We start from the raw sequence: 15753 nt of genomic DNA, 5'->3' as shown, positions 1-15753 counted from the left end.
GAGGAAATCAGGTGCGTTCTTGATCGTTGTGTGATGTTATTAGCATATTTCCTTGTGGAGTAAAAATCGTACAGACAGACCTTAACGGCTGGTGCCTCAGTTAATATCAGAGGCGGTATGCTAGCATTAGAACATGTCCACACATATAGCAGTGAACCCAGTGCTCCAGTAACGGCAGAAGTGAGGGCAGCGATGACCGACCCAGGATGGCCTTTGTGAGCAGACTCAGTTTCTGCACTGGGCTCTGTCATTATGAGTTTATCACGAGAATCATCCTGCTATCTCAGCCATGCCACCGTTGCCCTTACAAACCAAATCATCCAGCGGCACTGTATCTATTGTATTGTTTCCTCCATGTCCACAAACCTAGTATGCACAGTTTGTATGGAAACCGATCTGAACGGAGAGAAATACTCATCAAATGCTGCTCAAGAAATCAGGACTGTGAGACTTGAAAAGCATCTTTAAAGTGAACGCTGGATTGCACAATGAATTACTGCTGGACTCCCATAAGAGAACAATAAACTTTTTTGTTTTAGTAATAAATGTGTCCACAAATGTGTGACTTGACACCACTGATGATGCACAACAGATTGCTGGAGAGACTTGTGTGTGAATGTATGCTGGAGCCAGAATGCCAGAGAATCAGAGTCTATAGGAAATATTAAAGGGACAGTTCATCGATACGTTATAACAAAATTGGAGCTTGCACATTAACCAAGCTTGAGCTTCTGTTTAACCATTTGTGATGCGCGTGCATGGATAAATGTTCATACATTAATAAAAGCCTAAACTAAACCTGTCCATAATATACAGTAAAGTGATTGTGTCTCTTCAGTAGATTCAATTCATATGGAATACGTTAAAAAATTTGTGACTCGTCACCATTTTTGGGGACTGGACATTCATTGGAAGGACAGAAGTCTCTCAGGTTTTAGGTCGTGTTTAGGTGAACTGTCCCTTTAAGGGGTAATGACACTAGACTTTTTTTTTTATACCATAGACTTTCATTCAAACATATTTACATGCATTTGACAGATGCTTTTATTCAAAAAGCATATTCCCAGTATAATAGTTCACTAGGCTATGAATGATTTATTTATTTAAAGTGCATTGGTTTAGGGTTGGGGAGAGGGTAAATGCTGCTTTCAACTGTTTCTTGAAAGTTGAAGGAGTTTGGAGTCAGGTTTTGACAGCTCATTCCACAACAGAGAAGGTTCTGGAAAGGAACAACAAGACACTGTTCCTTTAGTTATTCCTATGTGACTGTGGGAGACCAGAAATATAAGCTCAGGTGAAGAAATGTCACATTTTGTGTGTTTTTGTTGAACTTTGGCCTGCAAATTCACATGGCAAGAGGAGCTACTCTAAATGACACAGTTTGATGTCTTGGTCAAATTATTTGTTGAATTATGTATTTAATCATATCCAGCACTGCTTAAACAAATTCAAATCACATGTATGTTTCTCTATAAAATATATGTTGAGAAGAGGTTTGCATGTGGCTGACAGGTCTCCCCATGCTCCTCTTCAAAACTATGTTTTACAAAAGAACATTATTAGATGTATTTTAAGACTTGTTATAACCCTTAGTCTCAAAAAAAAAAAAAAAGCTCATGTTTGCTCTTGTTGTTTTTACTTCCATAAAACAGTGTTCATTAAAGAACCGCATGGGGTCTTATTGAGCGGCAGGTGAAGTGACTAACAACAGCAAACGTGAATTAGTGTCAGGTGCATTAACCCCACGATAACCAGATACTGAGGATGGGAGTTTTTTAGTGGCCCATTTCTATCTAAGGAAGCATCAGAATGTTTTATTACACAGAGCCACAGGCAGCTGTTGAACATTGGCAGTAATCGTAGGACAAGACTAAAGTGTGCGACTCCCTGGCTGTGAATTAAAGTCATTGTCTGGATGGGATTGCAGCGAAAGCATCAAGTCTGCGAATTGTACCATATTCTTGGTCAACAATACCCAGAAGATATCTATCAAAAGGCTGACTTGTCAGAATCCAATTCATCCAGGCGAGAGGAAAAGAGACCAAAAACAGGGGTGGGTTTTGTTTTTCTGCCGATGTCATGATAAATGTAGGAACCGGTGGTTTCAATTTTCATAGGGGAAAAAAAAAGAAGATGAAGAGAAAAGACTGTAAAAAGAACAAAGGCGGGATGCTGACACAATGCCTACTGCTCTTCCTCAGGGCTTTAGAGGGAAGCTTTATAATATCCACCGATCCGGCTGCTGTTCATTCATACTGTGCTGTTTACATGCACCCTATCATAAACATCTCGAACAATAGGAAAAATCACAAGCATTAAAAGTAGCAAGAAAACAAACTGGCATTATCTGAATCAGCAGATTCTTTAAATATAACATCTCTTAAAATGTATTGTATTGTATAAATCTGCAAATTTGATTAATACCACTATTGCACAAGGACAGTAAAAAAATAAGTCAACGTTTCTCACATTTGTGAAAGTGACTAACATACACTTGTGAAAAAGGCACAGTAGAACAACTTATTATGGAAATAATACTTGAAAAGAACATTTAAGTGTGAATTGAATAAAATGTTTTCAGACACTTAGCTGCATGTTAACTGCAACTAAATGAAAAATCAATTATAGTTTCAGTTCATATAAAGCTCAGTTATCTCAACATTAAAGTGCTTTTTCACCTGAAAAAGTATAATTGCAGTCCATTATTATCTCTAATTTCATAAGTATTTCTATTTTCTTTGAAATATGTTGTGTGTGTGTGTGTGTGTGTACTGCTGAAAGAACTGGCAAGCATTTATGGTTAAATATATTTTAAATGTTGTAGTTACACATATGTGATTCTGCAAATTAGTGCATTAAAACATAACTTAAATATAAGATAAAAAAAATAAAAAATACATGCATTGCATGTGCTTTAGTACATTAGTCAACAGATCAAAATAAGTCTACTTCTATAAAACAAATGATTAAAGCTGACCTTTGAAGTCAAGCAGATGAAGATGTCTGTGTCTTTGGATTTAGCAGTCTACTACAAACCAACAACTACACACAATCTGTCAGAACGGCCATCCTGAAGATCAGGCTGATCAGAAGAACTCAAATGTGCTCCAGAAACCCCAAGAGGCATGGAAAACTGGAACATTATTCATCTTTGCATGATTACTGGTCAACTTATATAGGCAAACATTTAATGAAATTGTTCACCGAAAATATTAATTCTGTCATGCATCAACCCTCATTGTTAGAAACCCATACCACTTTCTTTCATTTGTGTGCCAAGAAAGGACCAAATAAAAGCATATACTGCAGTAGCAGGGGCTGTAAAAGATGTGAAAGAAGCTCCTATTTTTTTAAATGCATTTGTTCAAATTCAAATTCAGTTTGTTCATAAATTTCAATATGAGTAGCTATGCAACAATCAACATTCAATTAGTTCAAATGTATATGATTGAAATAATGATTTAATGATAAATATTTAAACTCAGTTATTCTGTATTTAAAACACATTCAGTTTAGTACTAGATAAATCAGAGCTGTTTCATGTATTTATGAATGACAAATATGCATCACATTAGGTTAAATTAAAACAGTTTTTGGAACAACATATTTCTACACTGCCTTTAAATAATCCAATATCCGTCTGCCCATTGTGTTAGTATAAAACATTTGGTCCGCACAACACTTTCTATTTTAAGATCTATCAGAGCTGCTCTTTTATTTGAGAGCCCGTATATCCCTTGTCAAATAATTTTGGTTTTAATTCATCAAGGGTTTGTGTAAATCTAAACGCTGCTGCCCACAGAAAGTTAATTAAATCCATTTATAAACCAGAAGTCTTGAAGTCTTGACTAGTGTGTGTGATTTGTTGTCTGAAGTGTCCATTGTAAGATGCTCTAACACTGCATGGCAAAACCAGACTGACTGTTTCACTCCTCAAAGTTGCTATAAAAGTGACAAAGAGAGTTATAAATGCAAATGCAGCAGAGCTGATGTACTTTAGCATGAATAATTGAGAGCGACTCTTTAGTGGGAGATCCAATCAAACAGATGCACACTTTGTCGAGTACTCTTATTAAACACACTTTGGAAAGTTCACTGTGTGTGTTTTTGTCCTTTTTAGTATACTGCCAAAACTTTACACACACATAATGCCACACATAAAGCGGTAGATGCATTGTGAGAGAGGTAAAGAATGCCAGCTGCGGTTTCTGCAGAGACAATCAGCTATGAGACAAGCATCATACTCCCATTCACTTCTGTATTGCCTTTATCTTAAAGCCCACATAAAGAAAAAGAAGGTATACAAGCTTGTGTATATGTATATTTTTGATAAAGCACTTGCATTAATTATTTAGCAAAAATGTTGTTAATGACATGTAAAGATTTCTAAATTATATTTTGGAGGTTGGGCTAAATTTCAGTCTTTCTATTTAAAAATGTATAATTTTATACAGCTAGTTACTTATTGTTTTTTGTAATTATTTGTGATATTTCAGTAATTCAACTCAAATTGTGAAACTTGTGTATTAAATAAATTCAATGCACACGGACTGAAGTAGTTTAAGTCTTTGGTTCTTTTAATTGTGATGATTTTGGTTCACATTTATCAAAAACCCACCAATTCATGATCTCAGCAAATTAGAATATGGTGAAATGCCAATCAGCTAATCAACTCAAAACACCTGCAAAATTTTCCTGATGCTTCAAAACGCCTCTTAGTTTGGTTCAGTAGGCTACACAATCATGGGGAAGACTGCTGATCTGATAGCTGTCCAGAAGACAATCATTGACACTCTTCACAATGAGAGTAAGCCACAAACATCCATTGCCAGAGAAGCTGGCTGTTCACAGAGTGCTGTATCCAAGCATGTTAACAGAAGGTTGAGTGGAAGGAAATTTATATATATATATATATATATATATATATATATATATATATATATATATATATATATATATATATATATATATATATAATTCAACTGGAAGTTCCATAGTGCAGCTTATCATGGGTCTTTACTGGATCAAAATGGTAATCATTTTTAAAATACTGTAATTAATAATCATACTCTGTCTCCCAGGTTCTTCTAATTGCCCTTGCATTGGGGAGGGAGAACTAATTATACCCACAAACCTCCTTCGATTAGTGTGACATTTTAAAAAGGTTAGACAAATCAATGAAAAACGTGCACATTGTAATTGTGGCCTTTCCTGGTTTCTCTGGTAGCTGCAGCTCATCTGTACAGTGCAGAGACTGTTTATATGAAGCCCCTGCATTAACCATCAGCGTTCGTGCTTCGTTTGCTGGGACTCAAATATTCTGCATGGTTACAGTCCGCAAAGCATGAAGGGCAGATCTTATTTTAGATCAATTTGCCAAAATCATTCAGTGATGTGCCAATCTGGAGCAGTAGCTGCTGGTATACAGTACATACAGTACCACTCAAATCTTTGAGGTCAGTGAGTATAAACCAATAACCAGAAACCAATACTTTTATATTGGCAATGATGCATTAAATTGATCAAAAGTGACAGTTTATAATTTCACAAAAGATTTATATTTGAAATAAATGCTGTTCTTTTGAACTTTACATTAATCAAAGAATCCTAAAAAAACAAAATGATATTCTCACAGTTTCCACAAAAAATATGAAGCAGTACAACTGATATCAACAATGATAATAATCAGTAATGTTTCTATATTAAAATGATTTCTGTAGGATCATGTGACACTGAAGACTGGAGTTAATGATGCTGGATTCAGAGGAATAAATTATATTTGAACATATTCACATGGAAAATGGTTATTGTAAATTGTAATAATATTTCAGAATATTGCACCTTTTTTTCAGCCATGGTGACATTCCTTTCAAAAAGATTAAAAAATCACACCAACCTCAACCTTTTGAATGGTACAGTAGTGTATTCACAATGATTTTGATAGTGATATGAATATGAAATGTAAATATCAAGATATAAATAGAATTTGCCAAAGGCTGAGGAATATAGTAATATAATATTTGTAAGCTGTATGTACACTGAGAACTGACTCATCAGTTGTGTTTTCACACTCCGGGAAAATCCTCGCTTAGATTGAAAAGACCAGAAAAAAGCAGACCAACAAGAAGTACAGATAAAAACTTTGATCATGTCGGTTTTTAATCTTCTCTCTGTCTTTCTGAACATCCCGAGCGCTTCAGGTAATAAATCATGCCTGAGACTGGAGGTTAGCGCTTGAGCGACGGTCAGCGAAACGCTCTCCTCGCTCTTCATCTTTCATTGCAAGCAGCCTGAGAAAGCATGAGAGACGAAAACACAAAAGCCTTTCTGCTACCTCCCGCTGTTTCAGTAGTTTCTGGATTTTTGCTCTCTAAATAAACTGGAGCACTGCTATAAAATACAATTGAATGAAATGTTATTTGCATCAATACCATGAGGTAACAAATTCACAAAGTGTTAAAGTTTTGCTATGCTAGGTATCTCACATCTGATCAAACCTTAAACCTACATTGAATTTGCAAAAACATGTTTCACAAAATATATATGTAAAAATATTTACATAAAAAAATAAAAATAAAAATGGCATTCATTTTCAATCCAAGAAAATATGTGCACATTTCATATATAAATCTAAATTTAAACTCTAGTAGACTTTTCCATCTACATTTGCTTTTAGACAAAAAATGTAGGCTACTGTAAGAAAAAAAAAAATCTAAATAAACTAATAGAAAATATGTTTTTAAATATATTTCTGTATATTTGGTATATTAAACTATATATATTTTTTCAATATCAAGAATGCATTTCATCATTTACAACATATAAAACATATTTAATATATATTTTGTCCAGAATAAATCAATTGTCTTATGAGGTATAGTAATAGTAATGTTAGCCACAGGTCTTCGAGACTACGCTGATGTGCTGACACATCCTGTTCGGTATCAATACTGTCTGTTGCATATAAATCTTGATGAAAGACAAACATGAACTTGTAATACAAAAGCAGCACTGTCGTGTTGCCAATGATCGATATTTTCAACCATTCGCTTATTTTTCAGCAAGAACTGCTGATGAAGTCCGGCTGGAGATCTTCATTACAAGGATATAGATTCGCTTCTATCAAAGAGCACTTGACATATGAAACTAAACCTCTATTTTAAGAGGGCTTTCATTGGTATTTCATCACCAGAGCCCCAAAACGGTTGGATGGCTCCCAGCTGAAAGTCCTGCCGCTGCAGTATGGATTCAGCTGAGCACGGGTCACTGGGCTGAAGGAAGACCGAGTAAAATTAGCCACCAGTGCAAACCTGATTCTCAAAGTCCTAAAACTGTTTTCCAAGGGCTGACAAAGGGACTTTCAGGAAAAGGTCAGCGGATCTACTAAACAGACTGATAAAGAAAAAAACTGCTATATGCCATTAAGGGGGGGGGGGGGGGTATTGAGGACCAATAGAGTAGTACTGCACCCTTCATAACTCCAAAAAGTCTTTATTTTTATTATATTTATAAGAGAAAGTTAGTTTGTACCAATTTTTCCCGGAAAAACACGAGTGCCTGGAGGCATGGCGTGTGGGCGGAGCTAAAGAATCATGAGCGCCAGTAGGCTTTTGCGTCGAGAGCGTTTGGAAGCTGTGACACAGATCCAGAGGCTGAAATTTAACAAGAGCAGCATCAGCAAATGCGTCTCTTATGTGGTATGTACTGAAACTGTATATATTTGCTTAGCGGTTTTGGAAAATGACAAAGTTCCACTTTATGTCGTCTTTTTTTTTTTTTTTTAAGCTGTACATGTGGAAAGTGCAGTTTGATGACAACATCGCATGTTGTTTACTTGATGTGCTTACGCGCCGATAGCTAAGTTAATAACACAGAGATATTTGAAGCAGTTTTACTCACCGCCTGCGGTTCCAACACACGATCGTGACCCTTTTTTGTTGGGACTGCATTATCCTTAAGAAATAAACGATGTGCAAATCCGTCGTCAAACTGGGCCTTGTTTGTAAAACAAGCATCTTCGAAATGCAGGGAACAAACAAAAACACTTGCACAACTCCGTTGATGCTCTGTAAAAATAAACTCCATCCACTGGTCCCTTAATGCTGTTTTTTCTTTGGTAATCTGTGCAGGGTTGTCTTGCCCTGGCAACCAAAAACACACTTCTTTTGTGACATTTCGCGACGCTCTCGCTCTGATCAGTGAAATGTCTGTGCTGCTCAGCCTCGTTATACGGGAGCGCGATCTTCCGGCAGAAGTGCCCTCAGGACCCATATAAGGAAATTCCGCTCCATCTAACGTCACACAGAGCCATACTCTGAAAAAACTTTCCGAAACTTGTGACAAACCGGAAGGAGTATTTTTGGAACAAAAATACTCCTTCAAACGTACAACTTAATTTTTGAAACTTTGTCCATGTTTAGCATGGGAATCCAACTCTTTAACAGTGTAAAAAACTCAGTATGAATGAAATAGCATTTCACCCCCCATTTAAAGACAAACTGATTTACACTAGGTAATGTATTTGTGTTGATACGGGAGAAAAAATGCCTGCATAATTCTTATCTCTATAGATTAGATTTGTGTGGTAACACATTCACTAAGAGTTTTCCCTCAACAAGCTGATAATTTTCTGATTATTGTAGTAGGTCAGGTAGTTATGTTTAGGTATTGGGTTCGTATAAGGCATCTAGAATATGGTCATGCTGAATTTATATTTTATTTTATTTTTATATGTGCTTTATAAGTACTAATAAACAGTCAATATGCTAGTAATATTCAATATAATAAACAACTATTTAACAGTGAATAATGTTCCCTAATTTAAAGTGTTCCTGTTTTTAACTTATGTCTATACAATAGGAATATCATGAGCAAACATGCTTTTATCAATTGTCACTATATTTTCACATTTGCACAATTTATCAACGACATTGGAAACAAAAATATTCTAGATGAAGCAACAACAGAACCATTGTGTCTCTGAGCCACACATTGTGCTTTTTTCATACTAAATTATGTGAATGATTCAATGATTTAATCATAAAGACAGTCACTTGCTTTGTCTCTGAATTAATCAGCTGTTTAAATAAATTGGTTAAATGAAATATTAAACTACTCAATCATTAAGACCGCGACTTACCACTACTGGCAGTTTTAGTTTAATTTAATAAACACTACATTAATACATAAAAAAAAAAAAAAAATATATATATATATATATATATATATATATATATATATATATATATATATATATATATATATATATATATACATATATAGAAAAAGAATCTTTCAATATTCGAAATATATATATTTTAAAATGTATATTATAAATATTTATAAAAATGTAAATTGCAGTGTAAATACGTCTAAACACTGTATGTGAATGTAAACATCATAAATAAAGTTTTTGTCTCTCAAAAGAAAGAGTCGATTCTGAATCGCTTAATTGAGTTGTGAGGTTCACACATCACAAGTTACCACATTTGCATAATGCCTGCCGCAAAAACACCCCTCAAACACCATCGCTTTTTAGCGAGGATAATGTAATGTCGAGAAGTTTGTTTCCAGTTGTATCCAGTGTGTTTTCACTTCCAAAGGGCAAGGCTGTGAAGAATCAGTGATTCAAATCCATCTTTACTAAGATATCACACCAGTATAATCCCAAACTTTTGCAGTGTTTCTGTCATTTCACTCACCATTGCTTCTCCAATCTCTGTAAGTTCAACATGGGATTCGTAAACTGATTGTTCTTGAAAGATGGGTCAGTGCCAAGGTTGTTTGGAGCAGTTTGCTCCTCCGAATCACAACCCGTAAGTATAGTATGATTGTTAGTTGTTGCATTGATGTTCTGTTAAGCGTGCAAAATATGTAGTTTTGTTGTGTTGTGTTGTGTTGTGTATACACAATAGTGAGTGCAGCTGTAAGTCTCTGGCTAACTCACTTTATAGTTCTGCTAATCAGCTGTGGGCCTCTATTGTCTAGAAATGAGTTGAATAATACAAAATGCCTGTCATTCTTATTACTTGAGTTATGAGTCTTTACTACCAAGCTGTGATAGACTTCTGTTGCTGACTTGCGCTGTATGCACTAGACCAATTACAACAGACTGGGTCATCGATCAGACCAATCAGAGCAGGGCATCCTCACACAAAGGAGGGGTTTGGAAAGATGACTCTTCAAACAAATCATTAGAAAATCGTTGAAAATTAAGGTAAACTTACATGCATTTTATAAGAAAATAAAAGTTTTTACCTTGCATGCATGTCAACCTGTTGTAGGGGATTCTCAAAACCAAATTATGAACCTTTCAGATAGCATAACAGGCACTTTAATATCTGTCACTGTTCTGAATGAACCAAAAACAAAGAATATGAAAACTCTTCAGGGGTCAGTTGGCCGTGACAGGCCTAAACCAGCCACTTTACCAGTGCAAACACATACAACATATCAGCTTATTGTCACATTTATAATATAATTATCAACAAAATCACATAAAATATTGAGAAATCATTTGTTTCGTCAATACGGCACTCATTCACTTCAGCTTTGCTTGCTTTGAAGCAGTCTGTGGATTTTCCTAGCCTCTTTAACACCAATTGTTTTGTGATTTCACCACTCAAAGAACAGCTGATAGCTCTCCAATCCTAGCTGTGTTCCAAGATTTCTGCACAGAAGACCCAAATCTGTGGGACTAAACATGGGCCATGTGTCTACACCAATTAATTGAACGAACTTAAATGCTCTGCTGACATAACGCATATAGATTCATCCTTACACATATGGCTTCGGGATATATTTAATAGTAGCATGTGTTGCATCCAAATAAAGTCTGCACAACACGCTGGATCATGTGATCTATATGTTTAGTGATAGTTTCTAGTATTCCTCTTCCAGTAGCAGTCATCATCAATATTGTTTCTGAGCGTAACTGTAATTCTATATATGGGTGAAAGGGCAACCCGGTGGTCAATATAGAGCAGTTGCCATCACTGTTTTTCATTCATTCCTGTGCACTGACTGTACTGTTACAAGACACAAGTTCAATGATTTATTGAGCATTCATGTTAAGCACACCAGACTATCATTAAATATTGAATACATTAATAGAAAGCTGAAAGCATTGCAAAACATTCCTTCAAAGACACCATACCAGAGAGATAAATGTAACCCTGACCACCACAAATGTGCATATTACATTTGCTGAAACATCTTTCTCTAAGATGCACAACAACAAAAAAGCCTATAATTGATGCAGATTAGACTTTTTTATCACCTGATTTTTAGAAAGCCATGCATCTGCTGATAAATAACCCAAAACCAAGACTATAATATAAAGAACCTCAAACAACACATGAAGAACTTTCTACATGCCTGAAGAACCATGTAACCTACTTGACTGGCTGTTTTCATCCCAGAGACCCCAATGGGGTACTGTACAATTAACTGTATGTGCAAATAATAATGCTAACAATTATTTTGAATAGTACTAATTTTTTGTAATACGTTCCTCCTACCTAACTAAGATGATGCAGAATCTGATGACAAGATGAGTGTGAAATATCCCATAATATCGGATGCAGGGTTCATCTGACTCCAGCATTAGAGCACTACCGTAATTAGAGATGTGCTTTCAGTCAGAAGATATTATACTGAAAAGATTCACTTCCATCTACAGCATGCATAGTTTATACCTGAGCTCTCTAAGATGTCAAACAGAAAAAGTGTCATGTTTACTTTCATTGCAACTATAGGAAAAGTCAACCTGATACTTCAATACAGTTTTGAGGGTGAGAAACCTATCAAACACTTGAATCCCTTTTGAACACAATAAGAAGCCCTGCGATGGTCATTCTGCTCGTTTGCTCATGGAAGAAAGCATGCTCTTCTCTCATTCTCAGATTCATAAGACTCAAACGCGCAGAGATCATCTCCCATCTCTCATCTCCCATCTCTCATCTCTCATCTCTCAGCTCAGCTCTAGATGCACTCACGGACGGTCGAGTCTCACCTAAGGTGAAGTAGGGCAGCGCCGTGTTGTCCAGGTCATCCAGAACCGAGATGCGACCCGGCAGGTCAGTCCTGACGAACAGCAGGAGTCTGGACTCCCCTCCGGCGAGACTCCCGGATCCCGCGCCGGTGAAGCTGAACTCATTCTCCCGGAGCACGGGCAGAGTGGACACGGTCACGGTCTTCACCTCACACGGGCTCTCCGCTTCTCCTCTGCTGTCCCGGTCCTCGTCCAGCTTTCCCCCGGCCCGGGTCCCGCTCGCAAGGAGCCCCAGCAGCAGCGGGAGGAGGAGACGCGCGTCTCTCGATGTCATTCCGCTCGCGGTGCAGCTGCGCGTGGATTGAGCGTCTCATGTAAAGCGCTGGTGGTTTATAGCAGCGACGGCGGTGCTGAGCGCGACCGGCAGGCGGCAGCACTGAGACATGATCGCTCAAACAATAGCATCATCCATACAGTACACAATGAGATCTTACAAATTAATGTATACACAGTAAACCAAAGCGATACCACCACTTATTCAATACAGAAATTGAAAAACATTAGAAATACTACAATTATTTAGTTGTTATTGTAGTTGTTGTTTTTGCATAAGAAGCAAAAAAAAAAAAAAGAAATCGTTATTTTATTGCTATATTATAGTATCCATAATAAAACGAACAGCTCAGGTAATCGTTATGAAAAATGGTTTGTACTGCATTCTGAGTCATTACCGTGATGAACAAAAGTGACTTCAGGGTCTTTGAAAGTGGATAACATATAGGGGTGAATTAGGGTCAATTGGGACATTTTTCCTAATAATATCAGTGGCAAAACTATCCTTACTTTACCTGAATTCAGTCCTGATTGTAAATAACTGTACTGTACTGCACTGAAAAAGGGAAACAACTGTGTATTATTATTATTAGTAGTAGTAGTATATTTATAATTTATTTATTTATTGCATTTTTATTATATATTAATAAGGTTTTGTTCAGTCTGTCTAAAAGCAAATAACACTCCCTATAAACTATAAATTAAACAATTTTGTTCAAATAGTAATTTGGCTTGCAGAACACTTGGCTAGCTGTACTGTCTGTAGAAATGACTGTATTTGTAATATTATTATTTTTTTAGCACATGCATGATGCATTTTTTTAATGACAGCAAAATAAACATAAATGTCTTTGGAAGTTGTGTTTACTTAAAGTTCGTAAACAAAATTAAATATTGACTAACAAAACATTGTTCATTTTATTATAAGTTATAATTCTTTCAAATTATAACTAATTTAGCTTTTGTTTATGGTGAAATTAAGTTGTAAAAGGCTAAGCATTTAACAAATTGACTTGCATTAAGTAACATTTTGGATCTGTATGGTCGTCACAACAATTAAACTTTTTACTTTGAAAGTTTTTGTCTTTGGAATTGTAATATTATTATTATTTCAGTAAAAAAAAAAAAAAAATAAAAAAAAATAAATAAATATATATATATATATATATATATATATATATATATATATATATATATATATATACACACACACACACACACACACACACACACACACACACACACACACACACACACACACACACACACACACACATATATATATATATATATATATATATATATATATATATATATATATACACACACACACACACACACACATATATATATATATATATATATATATATATATATATAAATCCTGTAAATATATTTTTAAAGGTTTTTGTGTGTGTGTATGTGTGTGTGTGTGTGTGTGTGTTTGTTTAAAATCATTATCCTTTGATTTGAATCACATAATAGAATAATAGATTGCTAAACGCATGCAGATAAACTTGACTGTGTCACATGAAACAGCAGTGAGCTGAGCTGAATGTGACACCTGGAGCTCCTGCATGTCACTTCACACAGCGACTGAGCCAAAAAAAAACAAAAAAACAAACGTGTGCCCTATGAAACCACCTCCTGAAGAGACCCCCTCCGTTCTCCAGCTGTGTACTGTGTGTGTGATTTGTCACTGCCCCTGTTCAGATTTGTTTAACATACAGAGTGCTGTAAAAGACAATTCCATTACATAGTTTCTAACTGTCCTAATATACTTTGATCGCTTTGCACAGCACCATATTTTAACCGTTCGCTGATATCTTCATGCTACTTGATACTCAAGAGACTGAGGACTGATATATTTCATTGACTGCATACAGTGTCTCTTCTGGCTGAACTTGCCGATGACTCAGACAGACGGTGACATGTGACAGACAGGGAGAGCGAGCAAGTGTCGGTGTTTCGACACATATGTAAAGAGAACGATACACTCTTAATAGCTAACAGGGCTTTTTCTCACATTCCCCCAGAGGATATATGAGATTCATTGTCGTCGAAATTGCCTTGACCTCTGTGCCAAGGAGTCCTCTGATTTCTCTAAATTGAATTTGACAAACAACACGACAGCAAGCGTCAGTCTAGACGGAGACGCTTTAAGCAGGTTTAGTGCATGTAATGAGTCCAGCCTCTCTCCTCTCCATCTTAGCCATAGGTCTGCCATGCTTGTTATCTTGATTTTCACAAATAAATGAACGATTTGTCCTTCCTTTCTTCCTCTGGACTGGTGCAGCACAGGCTCCAGAACAGCATGCTTATTTATTGCTTTCAGAGTTATTTATACTCTGCAGCTGGAGGGTGATGCTGTTCAAATGATAAGGGTGTAATATGAATATGAGGCATGCACAACGCCTCTTCAGCACATACATTATATGATCATAAGCATGGGAAAATCTCATGTATTTGGTATTAATTTTAGGATGAGTAAGATTTGTATTATTTATGTGACAATGAAGCACACTTCTCCTTAAACTCCCATCATCATAATGGGCTGGGATGTTTTATACTTGTCATCCTAACTATTCTCAATAAGATTTTTTATTAAATTTTCATTACTTCAGCACAGTAGTTTTATTCAAATCATCATTTACATCCTTGTTTCTTAGTATAGAATCTTGCACTCGGGCCTTGTATATGAATCTGAATGAGCCGCGTGTGTGTGTGAGTGTGTGTGTGTGTGTGTGTGTGTTAGGTTGTCGCTGTCCATGGTGCTGAACAGCATGAAGTATTCTCTTTCAAAAGCCCAGAGGAAGTCAGGCCACAATTTATTAATTTTTCTGGGTCACCAACAAAGACACCCAGGGCTCTTCCATATTACATTATGTCCCATTAACTTTACAGTTATTTAATTATTATTATTTTTGCATTATTTATTTATTTGTTTCTGAATGGTTTAATGTTTTTGAAAGAAGTCTCTACTGCTCACCGAAGCTTAAGTTATTTGAACATGTAGAAGAATGGTTTTCTATGTGAATATATTGTAAAACATAATTTATTCATGTGACCTGATGTATTTCCAGCATCTTTACTCCAGTCTTCAGTGTCACATGACCCTTGAGAAATCATTCTAATATGCTGATTTGCTGCTCAAGGACCATTTCTGATTATTACCAAAGATGTAAACAGCTGTTCTGCTGAATTTCTTTGTGAAAACTACAATGTAAAGTCAAAAGAACAGCATTTCTTTGAAACCGAAATATTTTATAATCATATAATCAAAATATAACATCAAGCACCCCCCCCCCCCCTTTTTTTTCAGTGTGTAAACTGTTGTTGGTGAAAAAAACTAATTTAAACCACAGCAGCTATCTGTAGAGTTTTACAAGCTTTCCCAGGTCATATTCTTGCCAGATTGCCATTTTTTA

The 15753-nt window shown here is 35.9% G+C and overlaps 1 protein-coding gene across 2 annotated transcripts in view; it reads right to left on the bottom strand.

Moving 5' to 3' along the window:
• LOC113084639 (astrotactin-2-like) overlaps positions 1–12442 on the bottom strand; it is a 479964-nt gene extending 467522 nt beyond the window's left edge. Inside the window, exon 1 of one of the 2 annotated variants that reach the window (XM_026254924.1) lies at positions 12014–12442. In XM_026254924.1, the coding sequence (XP_026110709.1) occupies positions 12014–12326 (313 nt within the window). In that variant the 5' untranslated portion in view covers positions 12327–12442. The remainder of the gene's footprint in view (positions 1–12013) is intronic. The other variant, XM_026254923.1, reaches the window with a different exon arrangement.
• Between the last annotated feature and the right edge of the window lie 3311 nt (positions 12443–15753).

The sequence above is a fragment of the Carassius auratus genome, chromosome 5 (assembly GCF_003368295.1).
Source record: "Carassius auratus strain Wakin chromosome 5, ASM336829v1, whole genome shotgun sequence".
In the NCBI taxonomy this organism is placed as follows: Eukaryota; Metazoa; Chordata; class Actinopteri; order Cypriniformes; family Cyprinidae; genus Carassius; species Carassius auratus.
Note: the sequence above shows the minus strand (reverse complement) of the source record. Positions and strands in the feature narration are given on the sequence as shown.